General features: G+C 37.4%; 4 protein-coding genes and 3 non-coding genes across 8 annotated transcripts; 4 read left to right on the forward strand and 3 right to left on the reverse strand.

Moving 5' to 3' along the window:
* Nucleotides 1-1521: 1521 nt before the first annotated feature.
* Nucleotides 1522-9557, reverse strand: LOC111604482 (la-related protein Larp4B). 2 transcript variants are annotated; one of them, XM_023322569.2, is made up of 8 exons: nucleotides 9239-9557; nucleotides 6357-7158; nucleotides 6051-6300; nucleotides 5397-5789; nucleotides 4264-5343; nucleotides 2223-4191; nucleotides 1744-2150; nucleotides 1522-1680 (listed from the first exon to the last, which is right to left on the reverse strand). In XM_023322569.2, the coding sequence occupies exons 2-7, from the start codon at nucleotides 7142-7144 to the stop codon at nucleotides 1966-1968; spliced, it is 4665 nt and encodes a 1554-aa protein (XP_023178337.2). In that variant the 5' UTR covers nucleotides 7145-7158; nucleotides 9239-9557; the 3' UTR covers nucleotides 1522-1680; nucleotides 1744-1965. The 2 variants fall into 2 exon arrangements, with proteins under 2 accessions (XP_023178337.2, XP_023178335.2); XM_023322567.2 differs by lacking the exon at nucleotides 9239-9557 and adding an exon at nucleotides 7913-8143.
* Nucleotides 9558-10247: 690 nt separating this feature from the next.
* Nucleotides 10248-11164, reverse strand: LOC111604493 (eukaryotic translation initiation factor eIF1). The gene is made up of 3 exons (XM_023322584.2): nucleotides 10991-11164; nucleotides 10581-10738; nucleotides 10248-10515 (listed from the first exon to the last, which is right to left on the reverse strand). The coding sequence occupies exons 1-3, from the start codon at nucleotides 11016-11018 to the stop codon at nucleotides 10369-10371; spliced, it is 333 nt and encodes a 110-aa protein (XP_023178352.1). The 5' UTR covers nucleotides 11019-11164; the 3' UTR covers nucleotides 10248-10368.
* A 94-nt stretch (nucleotides 11165-11258) lies between these two features.
* Nucleotides 11259-13194, forward strand: LOC111604492 (60S ribosomal protein L28). Its single transcript, XM_023322583.2, has 4 exons — nucleotides 11259-11308; nucleotides 12093-12192; nucleotides 12396-12638; nucleotides 13026-13194. The coding sequence occupies exons 2-4, from the start codon at nucleotides 12100-12102 to the stop codon at nucleotides 13122-13124; spliced, it is 435 nt and encodes a 144-aa protein (XP_023178351.1). The 5' UTR covers nucleotides 11259-11308; nucleotides 12093-12099; the 3' UTR covers nucleotides 13125-13194.
* Nucleotides 11516-11591, forward strand: LOC111604506. The gene has a single exon (XR_002751753.1). It is a non-coding gene; the product is annotated as a small nucleolar RNA CD11 (small nucleolar RNA).
* LOC111604507 lies at nucleotides 11748-11823 on the forward strand. The gene has a single exon (XR_002751754.1). It is a non-coding gene; the product is annotated as a small nucleolar RNA CD11 (small nucleolar RNA).
* Nucleotides 11959-12031, forward strand: LOC111604505. Its single transcript, XR_002751752.1, has one exon. It is a non-coding gene; the product is annotated as a small nucleolar RNA CD11 (small nucleolar RNA).
* Nucleotides 13195-13225: 31 nt separating the features above from the next.
* Nucleotides 13226-15863, reverse strand: LOC111604491 (fork head domain-containing protein FD2). Its single transcript, XM_023322582.2, has 3 exons — nucleotides 15499-15863; nucleotides 13942-14197; nucleotides 13226-13870 (listed from the first exon to the last, which is right to left on the reverse strand). The coding sequence occupies exons 1-3, from the start codon at nucleotides 15861-15863 to the stop codon at nucleotides 13415-13417; spliced, it is 1077 nt and encodes a 358-aa protein (XP_023178350.2). The 3' UTR covers nucleotides 13226-13414.
* Nucleotides 15864-20432: the final 4569 nt, after the last annotated feature.

Consider the following 20432-nt stretch of genomic DNA (forward strand, 5'->3'; position numbering starts at 1 on the left):
AATTTACATTTCTAAACACTTTAACTTCAATAAAAAAGTAGTGTAAAGCAATTGTTTTGTGCGAACAAAAACAAAATCAAATAATAACAAAAGAAAAATAATGTACGCAAACTATAAAATTTAAAAAAAGTGATGAGCATTACTTTTTAAAGAATATGTTAAAAACCTTTTCGTAAATTTTTCGTTTGAGATAAAACATATGTAAAAATATTTAATGATACATAGATATATGTATGTGGGCTATATATATACATATATATATAAATATATATATGTATATAATTTTAAATGCCTATTTGTGTTTTCCTAAACCGAATAGAAATTTCAATGTGTGTGTGTGTGTTGTTTGTGTATTTAGTTTATGGCACCTTTTTGTTTTTTTGTTAGTGTCGTTGTTTATACAAAAATATTTTTGTATGTTTTTTGTATTATAATATTAAATAGTTGTTCCTGTCTACGCGTTATAAAATTTTTTAGTTATAGCAGTTAAATATCAATTGTTTTTTGTTGTTCTTGTAGTTGTTTTCCTTTTAAAATGTGTGAAACCATCAAACTGAGAAAATTGCCTTTTTATATATGTGAAAGAAATGCAATTTGAAAATGTATGCAAGTATTTCCATATGCATTTGTATAAATACATAAACATATCATACGAGAGTTGTGTTCGTGTGTGTATGTGTTTGTGTTTCTCTGTGCCAGTCTATGTTTGTGTGTACAAGGATTCATTAGGAAGTGAAATAAGTACAAATACAAATTCCCAAATGTTCTAAGTTAACTAATACGCTATATATCAAAAGAACAAATGACTTCACTGACAAGTGTAAATTATAATGCGTGAGCGTAGGTGTGAGTGCGTATTTGTATGTGTATGCAAGTGTTTGTATGGGACTAGCTTATATAGCCGGTTCTATAAATAAAATGTAGAACTTTCATACAGGCTATATAGTCATGCAAGATTTACTTTTGTTTTTGTTTTAATCTTTTCTTTCAAGATTTAGCGTAATAAGCAAATGAAAATGAACGACGATTCATCATGAAGCATCACTAGTGATGAGTAATTAGTTATTAATAATAATTATTAATGCTATTGTGTTGTTTCGGTAATTAGCTAACATCTCTCGATCAGATGCAACTTGGCTGATTCCAATCAAAACATACTTTACATTAATCGTAATTGTAAACTTAGCTTGGGCATGTAAAGTTACATCTTTCTCTCTATATATATATAAGTATATATATATACATAGATATATACATATATATATATATAGATATATATATATATATATATATATATATGCTTTATCATTTTTTCGTCGTTGCACTAATCTACATGTTTACACGTTATATGTGTATGTGTGAGTGTAACTATTGTTTTTAAGCTACAGTAAAGTAACTTTTAACTGATTATACACACATATATTTGTATATAAATAAATAAATAAATATATATATATATATACATATATATATATATATTGTATATGCGTAGTGTGTGTGTGTGTGAATGAGTGAGTGCGTTTGTGTGTGTGTGTGTGTGTGTGTTTGTTTGTTTGTGTGTGTGTTTGTGTGTTTTGTTTTCATTAATGTTATGCACCATTATTCCTTTGTCTACTCTTTTATATTATATGATAACTGGTCCAAGCTGGTCGCCCTTCAATCACTGTAGTGCGACGACAACTGTAAAAGCAAAAGAAGAAATCATGAAAGCGTTACTTGATGTATAAAAATATTAATACTAACCTTATGTATGCCTCCTTGGTTAGCTCGTAAACATATCTATATAGCGCTTATAGATATATAACAAAAAACGGCGTTTGCTTGTATTTACACATGGAATTTATGTACAGAAGGGGTGTGTAGTTGGATGATGGGGTTAGCTTTTTAATGATGCACCTTACTGCATCAAGGCTAGCAAAGATTTGGAGTTCACATTTGTCGCGGATTCGGCGACTTCCTTTTCTTTTAAGAGTTATTGGCTCTAGATTTACGACCACCACCGCCGGTGTTCGTATTATGATCAGTGGATGAACCAGATCCGTAATGCTGATGTTGTTGCTGCTGCTGCATTGGTTTCTCTTTGCTCTGCGGACGCAAGGCGCCGGCAATCTGCGCTGCATTTGAACGCGACTCGCGCGAATGAGCAGAGTCTACAAAACAAAAAAAAAAAAAAAAAATTGTAATAGTATGTATCGGTTATATTGGGTAAATAATTTATATACCTTTTTCCTTGGTAACAACAGCAACAGCCCCGCCAGTATGGCCTTTGCCCACCTGCGGGGCAGTTGGAGCTGCTGCCAGACGTTTATCTGTTGTTACAGTCAATGCGATTTTGTCGGCAGCATCCCCAAAGACTAATTCAAGCTTGTGGCTCGTGGTTGTAGGAGATAAAGCGCCACCATCCTTGCTATCCGAGGCTGCCTTATGATGCTGTGCCACCTGTGCATAGCTCAGTTTAGAAGCTGTTGCAGCAGCAATATTCTCTGTTGACACTGAATTGGAGGAGGCGGAGTTTGAGGTGGAGGTTGCGACGCTTTTGTGTTTGCTGGCATCCTTGTTGAGCTCCTTTTTGGTGGCAGATAGCAGCTGCTGCTGCTTCTTGTGGTGCTGGCTGGTAAGACTCAGCTCGTTTAGGCAGGCGCCAGCGCCCGAGATCGATATATTATGCCCATAGTCATTTGTCATATGTTGCTGCTGCTGCTGCTGTTGGCCATAGCCCTCGATTAAGCGCTGCTGCTGCTTGTTGCCGTGTATTGGATGTAATTCATCCTCAGTCTTGTTTGATTTATCAGCGCCAACAGTAGCACCAGCAGCAGCAGAGACTGTTGCTGCTGCTGCCGCTCCTGCTCCATCTTCTCCAACAGCACCAGCTGTTGTTGTCGTCGCCTTGTTGCTGGCATTGATATTTGGTGTTATACACTTTATCACATGGATCGGGTTATTACTAGAGCTCTGCTTAGTAAAGTTTTTAGTATTGTTGCCCAATGGGCGTGCCGGCTCTTCAGAGGGCACCACGACCACCATTCCTGGCGTGGGACTAATGGCCAGATTACGCTGCTGTTGCTGCTGCTGCGGTTGCTGTTGATAGTGCTGAGGCAAATGCTGCTGCTGCTGCTGTTGTTGCTGCTGCTGATGTTGTCTGTTGTGTGCTGCAGCAGCAGCAGCGTCCTTGCGTGCTTTACCTTTGTTGCCCGTGCGTACGACATCTGCGAGTCGATTCTCGGTTGCCCAATTGCCGCTTGCAGCTGTAGGTGCAGCTACAGCCGTTGACGTGTTGCTGGAGCTATTGCTGTTAGCATTGCTCTCCGTATTCGGGTGATTGCTTGATCGGTGCTCCTCGCCTCCTCCACTGCACTCGAGTAGAGCCTGACCCTGTTGATGAGCTTGAGTTGGTGGAGGTGGCTTAGCGGTTAAGCCACCTGCCGTTGAGTTGTTGCTATTGGAGTTATTCATGGAAGCCTGATTGCTGTGATGATGATGATGCTGATGATGGTGTGCTCCATGTGCCGGAGCCGAAGTCGCAGGCAATGGCGGAAAAGCCGAAGCCTCTAAATCAAATTGCGGCGGCTGCACTGGAGCGGGTGGTTGCTGCTGTTGTTGTTGCTGTTGCTGTTGTTGCAGCTGTTGCTGATGCGCATTGTGACCCTGATAACCCATGCTGATGCCATGATGTAATCCGCCTCGCTCGCTATTGTTGCTGCCAGCAGCGCCACCTCCGCTGGTGCTACTTGATCCAATATTGTTTGACATATTGTTGCCGCTGCTTCCACTATTATTGTTGCTGTTATTATTGTTGTTGCTGCCGCTGCTAACGCTTAGACCGCCGCTATTACCCACATTGCTGCCAATAGAGTTGTGATGGTGATGATGATGATAATTATGCCCCGAACTCTGCTGTGCAGCAGGCACATGATGTTGCTGCTGCTGCTGCTGTTGCGAGGGCAGCGCGTTGTGATTGTGATTGTTATGATGATGATGGTGCGACATGGAAGCCGCATGCTGCTGAGCATGATAGTTGGGATTGTAATTGTTGCCCTTGTAATTACCGCGATTTTGCGGCGGAGCCGGTTGTTGCTGCTGCTGTTGCGATTCATGAGTGTTATAGTGACTCTCGCGATTCGTAGACTGAACGTTGCTTGTGGATGAGGCGGACGATGAGGAAAGCAACTGTTGTTGCGAGCTAGCATAGATCTAAAATATAATAAACATAAGACAATGTTACGTAAATCGATACACAGTCAGAATCAGTTATTCCAGTCTTACATTAACACGACCGCCAGGCGAATAATTGAGGGCACTACCATCTTCATCACGTCGACGACGTCGTGGCCGCGCTTGCCAATGCATCGGCTGTGGCTCCTTGCCGCCGATGGAAGTGGCCAGCGATGAAGAGGAGCTGGCTGAGATGTTGCTTCGACCATGCTGCGAGCTGGTTGCATGTTCAACAACTACAACATTTTCCCCGGCAGTTGCCTCCTGTAGTTCAATAGGCTGAGCGGCATGTACCACCATTTGTGGATGGTGCTGCTGTTGCGGCTGTTGCTGCTGGCCAGACTGAGGTGTAAGTGTTGGCTGTGAGCTAGTCGCATAGGTGGAGTGTGTCGTGCTGGCCGCAGGGAATATAAAATGGGCTTGTGGCTGTTGTTGCTGCTGAGACTGATGGTGGCCATGGCTGCTGGGTAGAGTTGGCACCTGGTTGCTGTAGTGATAATGGTTACCATAGCTCTTGTCCACATTCTTTTGCATGCCACCCTTCCAATTACTTTTCAGTGGATAACGCGCTGAGCCAGCTGAATTGGTAGCCACCATTTGTTGTTGTTGCTGCTGCACCTGCTGGCTTGCAGGTTGTTGTTGCTGCTGCTGATGCTGTTGCACCTGTTGCTGCTGCTGCTGTTGTTGTTGCTGGAGAGGTACTTGCTGTAGTGGATCGAGTACGGCAGCTGGTACCACACTGATACTACGCACAGCCGTGGGCATTATAATATTATGCGATGGCGTTTGCTGTTGCTGCTGGGTATTACGCGGTGGTTTATTGCGCGGCTCGCCACGTGGTCCATTTCCAGTACCACTTATATTGTTAGGATTGCCGCGATGATTGCTATTGTAGCGACCGCCACCACCGCCGCCACCGCCCTGCGGCTTATTGCTGACAATTTGTGTGGTGGGTGGTGGTGGTGCAGTTGTGAAATTGGCCGCAACGGCCTGCGGTGCTAGACCGTTGGCAGCAAATATATTGCCAAACTCATAGAAATTTTGACCTTGCGCCGCTGTGGCTGCTGCCACTGTGGTCGTTGGCCAAGGTGTAGCCATTAGACCTGTATAGAATTGTTGCTGCTGAAAGGGCTGCAATGAGGTAAGATATTAGATGAGTAGATAAATTTAATTGCAACACTTACAATCAACACCTGTGCATTGTACGGCACCGCTGCTGTCGTTAAGGGCGCACCATTGGGCGCATAGACGAAACGTTGTGGTGCCGCATTATAGCTAACAGCAGCAGCGGCTGCAGCTGCTCCTGCTGCAGCTGCTGGGTCATAGACTGTGGCCGTTGGCGGTGAATTGAGACGAAATCCGTTCTTGATATTTGGTACAGCAGCTATTCTGTTGATAAACGATTTGGGCTTGATGCGCGCCATTATAGGCTTTCCCTGAAACTCTTTGACTTCCTCTCGCAAATACTTGAAAGCTTTTTGCGCATCCTCATCCGACTCGAAAGTGATATACCACGAATTATTTGCTGCAAACTCACAGGCAATGGGTCTCGGACAGCTCTCGCTGCTGAACAGCGCCTGTAAGGGATTAAGGTAATATGAGCAAGTTACAGACGGCATCCATATAATTTATAAATAGTATGCATAATCTAAGAGTATATAATTAGCATATAGTTGTAATATGTAAGTACAAGTAGTACATTTACTCTATAGTTATATATACTCGGAGCGTAATGATCATAAATATTTAAATTCAAATGTGAATTATGCGGAACCCGTAATTAAATTTTGATTTTAATTTCTGCATCAGTAGACTCGTTTGTTCGTTCGTTCGTTTACCTTGACGTCATCGAGTGGTGTGTTGTCGGATATTTCACGTAAAATGATGATGCAACGCTTGTGGTTGGGGCGCACGCGCAAACCTTCATCATCCACTTGAACGTTGGGCGATTCGCGCAGCACCTCGGTAATCAAATTTATGTCCTTTGTTAGTTTCTTAACAAGATTAAAATTGGCCACTGTCTTAATGAGCACATATTGATCGCTGTCCATTTGGGACACCAGATAAGTATCGGTTGCCAGATTCTCTCTGTAAAATAGGTTCTAATTAGCTATATATTTAGTGTATAATATTTAGTTTGTTACCTGCAAAAGTAATAGTCCAGCTGTGTGGCCAGCATTTGCTTTAGCTTGTCCAATGGCATTCCACATTCATCAGCTGCTAGCTGCTGCTGCTGCTGTTGCTGCTGATGCTGTGGGAGTAGTTCTGGCTGCGGCTGCTGCTGCTGCTCGAGTGCAACTAAATTCGTATTGTTTACGCCAGGTACGAGGGCCTCTGTTGTATAGCAGACGAGGTTGCCATCTTGAGTCTGAGTAATGGCTCCATTCATGATGGCGTATTCAGTATTGTCGATTGCGTGATTTGCCTGAATGCTATCGCCAGTGGACGGCAGCGTCGGCTGTTGAGCCGGATGATGGCCGTACTGCTGCTGCAAATGCTGTACTGGATGCGTCTGCAGATGCACTTGGCCCGGCGTAACTGCCGTTTGGATGGTCTGCGCTGATTGTTGTTGCTGTGCGGCAGCTGCAGCGGCAACTGCCACAGCGTGGGCGTGCGTATGAGAAATGATCTGCTGCTGCTGCTGCTGTTGTTGTTGCTGCTGTTGCTGATGTGGATGTTGTTGTGGTTGCTGTTGTTGTGGATGCTGCGCGGGCTGTACTGTTGGTGGTGCTCCTACTGTTCCTGTTGCTCCTGTGCCTCCACCTGCTACAGCGGCTGCTGCTGTAATCAACGGTATGTGAGCGGCTGCTGCTGCTGATTGCGGAGCTGCAATTTGCGTTGTGGTGCCAAACAGATTTGTGGCTAACATAGCCGTTTCAACAGGAACATTGGTGTAAACAGGCGGTTGAATTTTGACTGCATCTCCATTCATATAGACGTAACCTCCTGCAAATGGGCAAGAGAAAATCAATTAGTAAGACGTAATCACAAAGAAAAAGAAAATACATAGCGCTTTAGAATCTGCTTAGTTGGTATACCCGAGTAGTCGAGAATGAGTATTCAGAAAAGTGTAATTAAAATTAAAAGCACATTTATTTAGTGTACTTTTTGTTTTTTAATATTTGTTTGTTATGTATAAGGCTTTTAGAGTATACAGTATCAAGTACATTGAGAAGCTGCTTCAAATACCCCAATTTTCTGATTTTCAAAGTGTACGTTGTAATTGGAAGCAGAGGATCCAATCGGGCACTAAAAATTCAATACGACTTACATTGGCTGGCTAGACGCATTTCTTATGGATTTCAGTTTTATATATATTAATATATATGTCTGTATGTATGCGTGTTTGTATTTGAGTAAGTACATTGCAAAAACAAATAAATGAACAGTCGCCACCAGCTAATTTGATCCTAAACATAACCACAAAACAAGGGAAGGGCGTGGGGTATGTGGCTGCTGCAAAAACTTTTGCGTTTTGGCCTCACCTTAAAGTAATGCAGCATACGCTTATGTATGTATATCTGCTTATGTACTCGCCTATATATGGGTACATATACATACATGTACACAACTGTATGTGTAAAAGTGGGGGGCATTGTTTGTGCCACTGTATTGGTAAATAATCATGTATTATACATATGTATGTAGTCCCGCATATTTTTGTTTAATTTACAAATTGAGTACTGCAATTTCTACTAACCTAGGTAATATTCCATGGTAACGTATGTTGGGGAATTGTCAAGAATTCCACACACACACACACACGCACGCTCACTCACACACACTTAAAGACACAACTCGCTTCTTCTTCTATTTTCAACTCCTCTTTCAAAAACGAGCACCCGACAGCCCCCAAAAACTTGCACAAACGGCACACACACACTCACACACACACTGTCTTGCACTCGCTCACTCACACACACACTCGCATTCACACTCACGCACACACACACACGCACACATGCACACGTTGCCTTGTTGCGGCTGCGGCTGCTGCCACCCAGCTGAGGCTTTTTTAGTTGGAAATTTTTGATTTTCACTTGATATATTCTTATGGCATGAAACTTGATTACGATACGCGAAATGCACACACACGCACTAATATGCACCGATATTCCTTCCTTCCTTTGCTCAATATATTTATTTATTTATTTATTTATAATGCTGCACAATTGCTGCTATTGCTGTCTCCTCTCATATTCTCATCTCGGCTCGTGCCTCATTTTCTTCCAACTTCGACCGTCGTTGTCGTCGTCTAGTTTTCCGTGTCTGTGGCTTCAATGACTTAATTTTTGTTCTCATTTAGTTTTCTTTTCCGTAGCTATTTTCGCTTTTCTTCTTTGCCTCCTTCCCTTGGTTTTTTCTTTTTGATTTTTTTTTTTTTGCACTCAAATATACGCAGAATTAAAATTGAATTTAGCCCGAGTACCGAACCAGCAATTGATTTTTTTTGTTATTTTTTCACGTCCCAGTTGCACCGCCGCACCAGCATAAGTCGTTTAAATGAAACACTTGATTGTTGCAAATGTTTTAAATAATATTATTTAGTTATTATCGACAACGAACTCGTCACGCGAAAATTTTTTTATAAAGCCAAAAAATTTGACGTCTCATCGTTATAGAAAAACTTTCGCCGTTCCTTTTGTCAAACGTTTCGATACACCAAATGTTGGCACGGTTGCATGCGGCGAAAAACATACAAAAATCAACTGACAACTAGAAAGCGAAGCCAAAAAAAAAAACTGCAGAGCAGGCGCACGCTTTTTGAATATTGAATGACGAATGAGCTTTAGATTCTCTTCTTAAAGTAATAACTATTTCGAATGCTATTTCTGTTATTACCGATGGCAAAGCACACGTAATTTAGTGGCGCTGGGTTGGAACGTTGGAAATGAATTACGAGAACCTAATATATATATATATATTTTTTTTTTGCTAATTAAACAAAATGCATGAGCTAGGGCGTTTAAATATCACCAATGGAATAGATGTCACAAACCGAAATCGCACAAGTAACTGTACTCACCACGTAGATAAATATTTCTTTACTCCAGCAATTATTTTTGGTTGCAGCTCTTCTGGTACACCGTCGAAATGAATTGAAAACCACTTGTTATGTGTGTTCTGGCCAGGGCACTCGTAGCGATTGCAATTGCTATGAGAAACACCAGATGTTCCCTGTTGTGCGCGTACACAAAATTATACGTTTTGTTTTTTACGAAAAAAAAATTAATAAAATACACAGCCTAATTTGTGCATCTAATGAATTAAATAAATTAAATTGTGAATTACAATTTTTGCTGCTGCCGTCAAAACTACAATGTGTGATTGTGGTGGTCAAGCGATAGATAATGATAGTTTTCGAGGAAGCAGTGATTGAGGCACGATGGGTCCAAAATATCGATAATTGACTACCGATGTGAAGCCAAGTAATTCGACATATTTACGGGATGTTCCCCGTATAAAAAGGTGGGCGCGTTATTTACAAGTTTAATCTCTATTGCATATTGGCTGGGTTAATATTAAAATCTATATGAATATTGTCGAAACCTGAATATAAATGGATTTATAAATATATCGATTCATTTACAATATGCATTAGCTTTGGATGACAGTTATTAATTTTTGATGTTTTCTAAGTATTTAACACACAGTAATAATTATTATGACTAACAAGTGTATTCATAATATAAAAATATATGAAATAATAATTGATATTCATGAGTAGTAGGGATGCCGTATATCTTTCGATATTTTTTTGAAATACGTCATCAACATGGCGGCTTCAGGGTTGACGCCGTTGTAACCTTGTAGTTGCTATTTACTGTTAGAATACAAGTCTTACGAGTGGTTATTAAATTGACCAATAAATGATTTTATATATTACAAGTAGATTCTATACACACGGTTACTTAATTAAAATGAACATTTAATTTTATTTAACTTGTATGATTAACATTGTTCGCAGTTAATGGTCTATTGCTTTTGTCTTTATATAAATGTTTTTTCTTTTTGTTTTTATCAAGAGATTTGTAGTTATTCGGAACAAGAACTTTAGCAAGTTAGATATATATATTTATATATGTGTGTAGGTATGTGTGTAGTGTAAGACTTGTATGGATATCCACACGTTTTGTTTCTCCCTTGGCATTTAGTTTAGAAGCCGTGAACTTTCAATTGATCAGGCTTCGCTAGTCCCACCTTGGTCAACCATTGGCAGATGTTTTCACGTTGATCGCCCTGCAGTTGCAGAACTTCACCATACTCAGGATGTTCAATCACAGTCCCATTGCAAGCAAATTCCTAGACACAAAAAAATTCGATAAATTAATATATAAATGATTTTAAATTCAAAATCGATTTAAGACCTTTTTACAGGAGCGGACTATTTTCTTCAAGTCATATTCTGCGGATAAGCCCTGAACAGTGGTCAATGTCTTACGACCGTTCCTCTGCTGGATTCTTATGTGCACGAGTCCGTCTTGAATATCATCATCATTGCCCTTGATTGCATCAGCAAAGGGGTCTAAAATATATATAAACAAAGAAACATATATATATGCATGCTTGTAAAATCTGTTAATCACTGTCGTACTGCATGCCCACGTCCCCATACATTTACATAAATATGTATGTTTGTATGTATGTTACTTCACGTTGATGACTAGACTAGCCCAAGTGAGCAGCCATTTTTATGTCCATACATACATGTACATGTGTGTGAATTACGAGCGTATGGAGTGGGGGAAATTAAAACGTGTAGTTTAACTCTGCTTACCACGAGTGTTTAAATTCTGGATGGACATACGACAATAAAAAGAAACCACAGCCTAAAACAAAAACTGTCTGAAACGTTTTAATACAATTCTTTACTTGAATTTAACTGTAATTTAACTTTATTTTGCGAATAGAGCTTCGGAAATGTGTCTGACAAGTAGGGATGGCTCTAAGTATCGATACAGCAAGTCGAACACGATGGTTGATTGATGTATATCGATATATGTTCCATTGCAAGTCTGCATGCTTAATCGCAGCCAAGTTCACTTTGCGCTGTGTCTGCCATATTTCTTTCCTGCTTGTCTTTCAACGAGAAAAGGTGGGCATTTTGCATTATGTCTTGAATTGGTTAAGTTATAGCTTATACAGTGTAGTGAACAGCATAATAACATAGTAGTTATGTTTAACTACTATACGCGTGACTTGTTCAGCATATATATGGCTCCATTTGTGATTAATATTCGAGGTAAAACATTCGTGTTAACCTCCACACGTGTATGGTGGCTGCTGTTGCTGTTGGCACATCATTGTATTCTATGATGAATGAATTGGCGGAAGAGTTCTTTGAAGACTATATTCATCACCCAAGACTGACGAAACTATTTAAAAGCTAGTTATTTGTTAAAAGTAAAAAACATGTAATTAATTAAATATCTTCTCATTTCATATTGCCTCTGTCGATGGTGTCTCCTTGCCTCTATTCAATTCTTTTTATCGACTTAAAGGTGAGCACATGTTGCATTGAATGAATGGTATACAGTTACTTCAGTGATGAACGATTTAACGGAAGAGTTCTTTGAAGACTATATTCATCACCCAAGACTGACGCCACTCGTCAAAAATATAATGAACTTCTGGTTGGAATATATTACTAAACTGATTTTACTTTTATTTCATGTATGCGTCCATTGCTGCTTCAATTACTAATTTAAGGTAAGCAAAGCGTTTAGATTGTTGATTTTAGTAAACCCTAAACTGATGAATGATTTGACAGAAGAGTTCTTGAAGACTATATTCATCACCCAAGACTGAAAAAGGCTTAAAAAGATGATTTTGCTGTACTTTATGAATTGCTATTAATGTTCCTTTTCATTTACTTGTAGACGTACGATGGCAACCTCTTCGCACCTCAATTGGTTGATCATTCGCAACAACAACGCCTTCTTGTTGAAGAAGCGCGATGTGAAGAAACCCTTCAGCACAGTTAGTATAAATCGAATCTGAATTCGATATAATTCTGTTTTTCTGAATGATGTTTTCAATTAAACTTTCACAATGATATTTGAATACAACATGATAGTAACTTAAATCTGACAAAATAATTGGCAAACAGCATATATGGTGAATTGTAAAGAAACAGTTTTTTACTAACACAATGATATATTTTTTTAAAAATATTTTTAAAGGAGCCCAATAACTTGGCTAATGTGAGCTCTTATCGCTACAGCGGTATTGTGCATAAGAAAACTCTTGGCGTTGTGCCCGCTGCCGATAAGAAAGGCTTCACTACTGTCTTGAAGAAGGGCAAATATGGCCAGCGTCCTGCTAAGAATACGGTGCGCGTTAACTTCAAGGCTGGTCCCCGTCGTTCCCTGAAGAAACTGAAGAACCTTTTAACTGGTACCAAATACCGCAAGGATTTGACACAGGTACATAAATGTCTAATACAACTTTATATAGCTTACAAATTTGTTATGTTGTGATGATATTAACTACCAAGATCGCTGAAAGCTTGTGTCGACAACTTAATCTGATTCTATTCAAGTTCAAATTAATGATGAATTATTTTTTTACTATCAATTATTAATGCATAAAATATTCTTTGTTTACTTGCAGGTAATGCGGCTTGAATTGCTTTTATATACCCACTTCTCTATGTGATGAAATTAATTTATACTACCAAGATCGCAGAAGTAGACGTGTAGAGAGATTTTTACTGATATATATATATATATATATATATATATATATATATCCTGTATTGATACTCCCTCGTTCTTTGGATCATTTCTAAAAGCATTCCCCACTTTTTTCAGGCTGCTCTTCGTCGTGCCTCTGCAGTTCTGCGTTCCCAGAAACCCGTTCAAGCGAAGGCCAAGAAACCTATTCAGGTTTCGGCTAAGAAGCCCGAATAAATGTATTTAATGGGGAAATTGAGGAGTTGTTTTATACTCGAGAAATAAAAAGAAACAAGTTAAAAGAAAATCCTATGTAATTTAATTAATATTGTTTCGGTTTATGAGCTTAAAACAAATTTTATAATTTTACAATTTTGAATAGCTGCTACAATTTGCCAACTATGTTTTCAATTGTTGGTCTTCACTCTGTTTCCTGCAACCTTAATTCCTACATGATTTAGTAATTAGTAATGTGCTTATTGACTTGCAGCAGGATTTATAATTAAGCTGTTTTTTTTAATTATTTGCTATGGTTTGCCGATAATGTTTTCAATTGTAAAAAGCGTGTTCGTCTTTGATCTATTCGTTGTGTCCAGCAGCTGTTGCAGTCCTTTGAATGCATCAACGTTTAGTGTGGCGTCTCGTCCGGCGGGCGTTGGAGTAAAGGCGCTGGGGGAATGTAGATCTTCACTCAAGGCGCTTTCCGCTGCGCTCTGCTCTGCAGCTCTGCTCGAGCACGGACTGTCGGCGGCTGAGTTGCTGTCCTTTAAGCTCCTGCCCGTTGGTTCGTTGTTGAAAAGGCTGTTGAAACCGAATGATACAGAGAGATACTGGCGATGCAGCTCTGTGATGCGATCCGAGTAGTTGGGACGTAGTGCGGCGGGATTGCCATTGCCATCGCTGTAGAACAGGTCGAAGTCAGCTAGGGCATCGCTTGAGGATCGAAGTTCTCCATTGCTGCCATCGTTGCTGGCATTGGAATCCTGCTGGAAATAGCAATTGATTAAGTATAAAATGTTGATAAAATTGTTGATCGAAGGTTCGATGCGCTTACCTTGCCCGGCTCTCGCTCGTAGCGGCTGCTGCTGGAGGAGCAGTGCCTTCGTCTGGTACGTCGCCTTCGATAATTGCCCTGCTCGAACATATCCGTGGCGGAGGCATCCAACATCCAGTAACTGCCCTTCCCAGCGCTGTCGTTGTCCTCGATGGTATTCTTATCCCTTGCCACCTTCACAAAGCAATCGTTAAGCGAGAGATTATGCCGTATGGAGTTTTGCCAGCCCTGCTTATTCTCACGATAATACGGAAACCTGGAATATAAAGAATTATATACTCTATTGATCTGCTTTAAGTCTGATATAGTAAATCTCTTCGTTTGGTTTATCGACCCACACTGGAAATGCGCCAAAAATAATGCGACGTCAAAAATTAAATCAAATAATCGTTCTGACATTATTTTTTATATATGAATGACAATTATAAATATAATATGTATATTTATTTTTAAAATTTGATTTTCATATATTATGATTATTTTTATGGCAAGTTAAATACATATATGCACAATTATTATTATTTATACAGGCCTTGTAAACAAACAAGAAACGAGAATTTCTTTAAACTGTTTTAGTGCTTAATAGATTTAATTTGTTTTGAAATTTTGAATCAGTTTGAACTTAGGACTGTAGTTTAGCTCCAGTTTTAATATACATTTGTATTCACCGAGCTTTATATTTTTTTTTTTAGATATGTTTGATATTTGTGATTTAGTTTGCTTTGAACTCAGATGATACTGCTTTAATATTTAATATAAATACATAATATTAGAAAATATAATGTATGTACATATTATTATAATTATATATACATAATATAATATATATAATTGAATTTCTAATTACTGGTTCTTCCTTCAAACATAATATATTAATAAAAACAAATTTATTGTAGATATTTTTGCTTCTAGAATTTGGATGAAAAGGTTCGCTTCATTGTTAATAATATGGCTAAAGCCCGCTTATATTTGGCTTAGATTTGTTGTTTGAACAATAGATATATAGATGGTCATAGAATATATAGATAGAACCTTACTTGTAGCCTTACAAAGAACTAGTTTTAGAGTTTCCTAATCTAATTGAATGTATGTGGGCCTTAGAGCTTCGAGACTAATTTTAATATAAATTTCAATTTGAATCTATTTAAGAATATATCAGAAAAGTCAAGCTGTCAAATTTACTAATTATATTTCAGTCATTCAAACATGTCATTTTTTGTGAAATTTATATTTTAGTGGATACTATCTTATATCTTCAGACTCAAAAAGTTAATAGAAATACTAGTTTCAGTTCGAGTTTTGATTGAGAATAGATATTATTTACAATATCCACTTTTAAAGTAATCTAAACCGAAGGTAGTGGCTTAAAATATCAAATAAAATACATTGAATAAAGAGAATATATGAAATATATGGAATATAGAATAAATAGAAAAGATATAGACTATCCTAGAATAAATAGGCACATATATATCTATTATTTCAAAATGTATCTATATCCATATCTATCTGTATCTCTATCTCTATAGCTATAACTTATATCTTAATCGTACTTACTTATCCATTATAAATTTGTAAATGCCACTTAGTGTCAATCTCTGATTGGGTGCACTGCTTATGGCCATGGCGATTAGGGCTATATAGGAGAAAGGCGGTTTCTCTGGTCGATGGTTGTTGTGCAGAAAGGAGATGGGCAGAGTCCAAATATTATTGTGTAGCGCCAGAAAATTATCCATATTATTGTAATAGAAGGCAGATGGAAAATTGTTGCATGGCAATCCATCCATATTGATAGCTCCGACGGCATTCGCTGCCAGGGGATGACCGATGCGCAGATACTCTGGGCAGGCCAGCAAAGAGTTGACCAGTTGCTCATTATCCTGTAGAGTTGATGGACCTGTATAGCACGATGTTGGTAGCATATTTATAGGAGACACAGGACAACGCCTTAAGCACTTTGTTTGGCTTGCTATATATGATAAATGATGTGGCAGACACTAGTATATACTTATATATATTTAGTTGTTTTCAAAACTTCACTAAACTCTGCTTTATTTTAGATATTTTTCTCTTAGTTTATATATTAATGCAGTTTCTTAAACCGATACGCGTTGCGTTCGCCTTGAAGACCGATCGACAATTAAATTGATTTTTTGTGGGAGGGTAGAGCACTTGCAAGTGAAAATCCAAAGTATTTGTGAATAGAGCACACACAACACGCACACACACACACACAGCAAACATGGATCACACAGAGACTATAAATACATGAATACTTAAGCAGAGAGACAGAGAGAGAGTGAGAGGGAGAGGGATAAGCAGAGTATGCAAATATGAAGAGAGGATTTCTAAGCTGCTTCGGGATTCTTGCACTGATCCTTAGTTAGTATTAAAATTATTTTCTTTAATGATATTTTAAAAAAGTTCTAACTTTCCTACCGATATCTATATAGACTATATTGTCTCTAATGCACACATGTCATTGGTGCATATGACTCTAGCAGGGGCGTCACTCTCTTCACACACACACACCCACACCCATATACGCATGCACACATACTTATACTAGCACACTCACACCCACATGTTAGCTCTTTCCAGTAGATCTTTGCTCATTCGCCTGAATTTTCTGTTTGTGGGCGGAGTCAACGAATTTTCATGTGGGTGTATTGAAAGGCATTCAAATTTCTTTATATACAAATCGAACTAACAAAATTTTCAACAAATGAGATTTAAGCAACGGAAAATAGAAAATTCTTTACATTTTCACTATTGAACTTTAAACAATGTAATTTTTGTAACTTAAATAACTTGCTGATTGTTTATTTAAAGTCTAGTAAACTAGTCTGATTTTTTATGAACAAAATTATGCACAGCAAATGATTTTTAGAATAAAAATTAAATAAATAAAGAGAAAATATATAAAATGTTATATATGGTAAAAATTTATTTTATATTTTTATATATTACCAAACATTTTAATTCAAAATATGAAATATAAATATACAAAAAATAAAATATTTTTAAAAAATATATTTCTGGATGTATATTTATTACATCATTTTTTCTTATAAAATTTAAATATATAATAAAGCTTCAAAGTAATATTATATTTATTTAAGTCTTTAATTTATTAATATATTTTTTTGGAAAAAAAGAAAAACTTTAATCTTTTTATGCTTAAAAAAGTATTAATATTTATTTGGCTTATAAAATTCGTTTTGCATTTTTTCCTTTCTTTTTAATTATTAAAAATTTGTATTCATAAAAATAAAAGCTGACTTAGTATGACTAGTATAGCAATTGTTCATTTGGAAACATGAAAAAGATGATTTGTTTTATTCGAAAATAAAATGATTGAATTTCACTTACATTATATATTAATATTTAAATAAAATTAGAGATATGCTTCTATTTTATAATATTAAATCTATATATAAATTGTATCTGTTATTGAAAGTTGTTTATATCAATAAATAGATATTTTTACATTTCTAAAATTTGATATGAGCCTGGCACTGCTCTCTGTCCTCTAATATATTTATTATATGGTTACAACACAAAATAATATACATATATATATATTTAATGAAATCTGTATTCATTTGAAGAGTCCATTTAATATCTATAAAAATTTTTGTTTTTTTTTTTTTAAATTTTTGGTAACTATAAAAATATGAGCTGGTAGAGATAAACGAGGTCTATCTCTTCAATTGCTATCTGCGAACATAATCCAATTTCCTTTAGGTTTTACGACCTTTCACAAGCGCACTCTATAGGAGTACTATTTGGCTGGTCTGGGAGTCTGGGAGTCAAGTGCGCCCACAGTTCCTGAAGAGTGAAGCGAAAGTCGAAGGTCGTAAAATGATTGTTGTATACATTTAAAACACAGGACGATCTACGAACTGTTTTACGATCGAGTACATGGAATGGGCTCGACTAGAAAGCAGAGTCTCATTTAAAGGAAATAAAAACAATCAATACCAAATACCAAATACCAAATAGCAATTGAAGTTCACATATGTCTTTCGAGTCCGCAACACAAAAAGGATTTTTCACGCTCTCTCTCTCGCTCTGTTGCTCTGTCTCGATGCCAAAGATTTTACGATCGCTTACCGCGTTCCAAATGGGTCATAAAACAATGGGTGAATCCTAGACAGACTTTGCTCTGGATCGTGGTTCTTCAACTGATCTGCTGTCTGTTGCCTATTTTTAGAACTATGTTGTGAATAGTATTGGAAACAAATATATAGATCGACACATACGATATATATATATATATATATATAAATATATATATAATTTACTTTTTATGGCGCTCTGAAACAAAAGAACAATGTTTGGTTTTGTTGTGATCTGATCGATCGGTCGCTCGATCAGTTAGTCACGTTCGCTTGTTTTCCTTGTAGTTCATCTTAAAAAAACAAGTAAGAGTGCTCAGGACGGAAATGCTCGACTAAAAGATACCTTGCAAGTTTAGAGAGACGCATAGATAGGAGAGAAGGACAGATGAACATGCGCAGATTCCGCTAGTCGTCTTTAACCAGAAGATCAAAGAGATGGACAGATACAAACTCAGCTGATCGTATTCAACTCAAATATCTTGAGAAGCACAGTTGCACAGACGGATATTTGTCTAGTAATCTTTATCTTTATCATCCAGAATACATAAACATATATAAGCTCAGTCCCGCCTCTCATTATCTCTGACATCAATATACCCTGCAGTCACTGGGCATAAGGAGTATAAAAGAATAAACCACAATTGCATTTATAGTTTAGTGCGTGACATCTTGCCGACTGATGCCCTGTCCACGCCATTGATTTATAGAGTATAGACTTTGATCTGTGATTCTATGGATCTGCTTGCAGCTAACCAAGAAGTCAACAGCTTGTCAAAATTTGATTTGCTCACAGTTGCAGTTAAATGGAAATAACAAAGCATCTATCAAGCCATCCCTCATACACAGCTCTTGCGGTCGATCGGCGATATGTATTGCTCCGCTCGTAACATCTAGTTGGGCATTTATTTATAGTACCCTTAGAGTAACAGAAGCTGGGCTATTAGCAGCCCGCTTCGTTGTTTGACAACAAATACAAGCAGCTATATATTCAGCCTCCTTCTACTCATCATCATAAAGATTTTTGTTGTTGTTGCTGTTGCTGTTGCTGTTGTTGGCGGCGTTACACATCATTGACAGCAAATTATCCACATTACCTGAATTGTCAGTCGGGCGCCCGCTCCATCCACGACATTTTGGCCATTAGGATGGTGTGAACGTGACCTTTGGTGGCCATTAAATGGCACACTTCAGGAGTCCAAAAATGGTATTTTCTATGCCCCGAAACGAAATCGGAAATTTATGCGATTCTTGACACTAGTTGCGTGTCCCCATCCTTAACTATACATATATACATATATATATCTATATATCTATATATAAGTATCTTTGATAGGCCTCTCAAGCCAGTAGCTTCGATATAGTCACGTGTCTGTTGATGAGCAAATCTGTCAAATGTTAACATTTGTTTTCCTAGCAGGTGTTTCCCAGTTGGCGCGGTAGAAGCGAAGGTCAAGCTAAGCTACCTGCAGTTAACTACAGTTAAGCGTTTGCTGAATGACCTGTTAAATGTGTTTTAGTGTACCTGGGAGACGTCGCGTCAAGCTTGTACAAACACTTGGAGAAATTGCTGATTTTGTTGCGTTGATAAGCGGAGAATCGAAGGTAATATATTGGAGAATATATATATTCCATGCTGTATTATAAAGAAGGTATTTATCATATTATATAATTATATATTCTGCAATATTTTCTACACCTAGAGAAATGAGCTGTGAACCTTGCACTCAAGACTCAAATCAAATTCAGTTTTATTATTAATATATTTTTATAATTAATGTATTTTTTGAAAACATTTATAATTTTAAATAATTTAAATATTACTCAATTGCGCTGGCTTAACTGAAAATATATCAAGCATTATGTATTTTCATTAAGCAGACGCGCTAGATCTTTAACGAAAATGTTGATTTATTAAATTATGGAACTCTAACTTTATAACTGATTCCTTCAATTTATTAATATATTAACTGCTTGATAATTTGTAAAAATAATATATAAAACTTCATATATTTTTAAAACATTATATACCACACGAGCCATAAACAAATACTAAAGTTTATGTAAAGTTAAGCTTACTTATTCGAAATACTTTTTATGTCTTTTTTAATGCCTTAGTTGCCCGAAATAAGTATTTTGTATTCAATCTTTTGCTCTTGCAACAAAAATAATACATTTGTTTAAAGATTACAAATTGTTTAAACTTAATTTCGTAATATTAAACAAAGAAATATGTTTTAATTGTTATTATAAATCGATCTATTTAATATACTTAACCATGGCGTGCTCTGCAAATAAAGGTAAGAACGGGTATTAACGGCTATCGTATACGCGTTCGTAATGAAGCTAAATTTAAATCTAAATTAAATC

The sequence above is a fragment of the Drosophila hydei genome, unplaced genomic scaffold, assembly GCF_003285905.1.
Source record: "Drosophila hydei strain 15085-1641.00,03,60 unplaced genomic scaffold, DhydRS2 tig00008128-arrow-arrow-pilon, whole genome shotgun sequence".
NCBI lineage: Eukaryota > Metazoa > Arthropoda > Insecta > Diptera > Drosophilidae > Drosophila > Drosophila hydei.

Bases quoted from the DNA above. Each gene is read 5' to 3' on its own strand.
- LOC111604482 (XM_023322567.2), bottom strand. The intron at 5,790-6,050 runs GTAAACGAACGA...AATCCCTTACAG, and splicing joins CACCACTCGATGACGTCAAG to GCGCTGTTCAGCAGCGAGAG. The intron at 4,192-4,263 runs GTAAGACTGGAA...ATTATATTTTAG, and splicing joins CGCCTGGCGGTCGTGTTAAT to ATCTATGCTAGCTCGCAACA.
- LOC111604493 (XM_023322584.2), bottom strand. From the start codon at position 11,018: ATGTCCATCCAGAATTTAAACACTCGTG. The intron at 10,739-10,990 runs GTAAGCAGAGTT...TATATATTTTAG, and splicing joins CCAGAATTTAAACACTCGTG to ACCCCTTTGCTGATGCAATC. The intron at 10,516-10,580 runs GTCTTAAATCGA...TTTTGTGTCTAG, and splicing joins TAGTCCGCTCCTGTAAAAAG to GAATTTGCTTGCAATGGGAC.
- LOC111604492 (XM_023322583.2), top strand. From the start codon at position 12,100: ATGGCAACCTCTTCGCACCTCAATTGGTTGATCATTCGCAACAACAAC. The intron at 12,193-12,395 runs GTTAGTATAAAT...ATATTTTTAAAG, and splicing joins TGAAGAAACCCTTCAGCACA to GAGCCCAATAACTTGGCTAA. The intron at 12,639-13,025 runs GTACATAAATGT...CACTTTTTTCAG, and splicing joins ACCGCAAGGATTTGACACAG to GCTGCTCTTCGTCGTGCCTC.
- LOC111604491 (XM_023322582.2), bottom strand. From the start codon at position 15,863: ATGCTACCAACATCGTGCTATACAGGTCCATCAACTCTACAGGATAAT. The intron at 14,198-15,498 runs GTAAGTACGATT...TTTATATTCCAG, and splicing joins TACAAATTTATAATGGATAA to GTTTCCGTATTATCGTGAGA. The intron at 13,871-13,941 runs GTAAGCGCATCG...TATTTCCAGCAG, and splicing joins ACGAGCGAGAGCCGGGCAAG to GATTCCAATGCCAGCAACGA.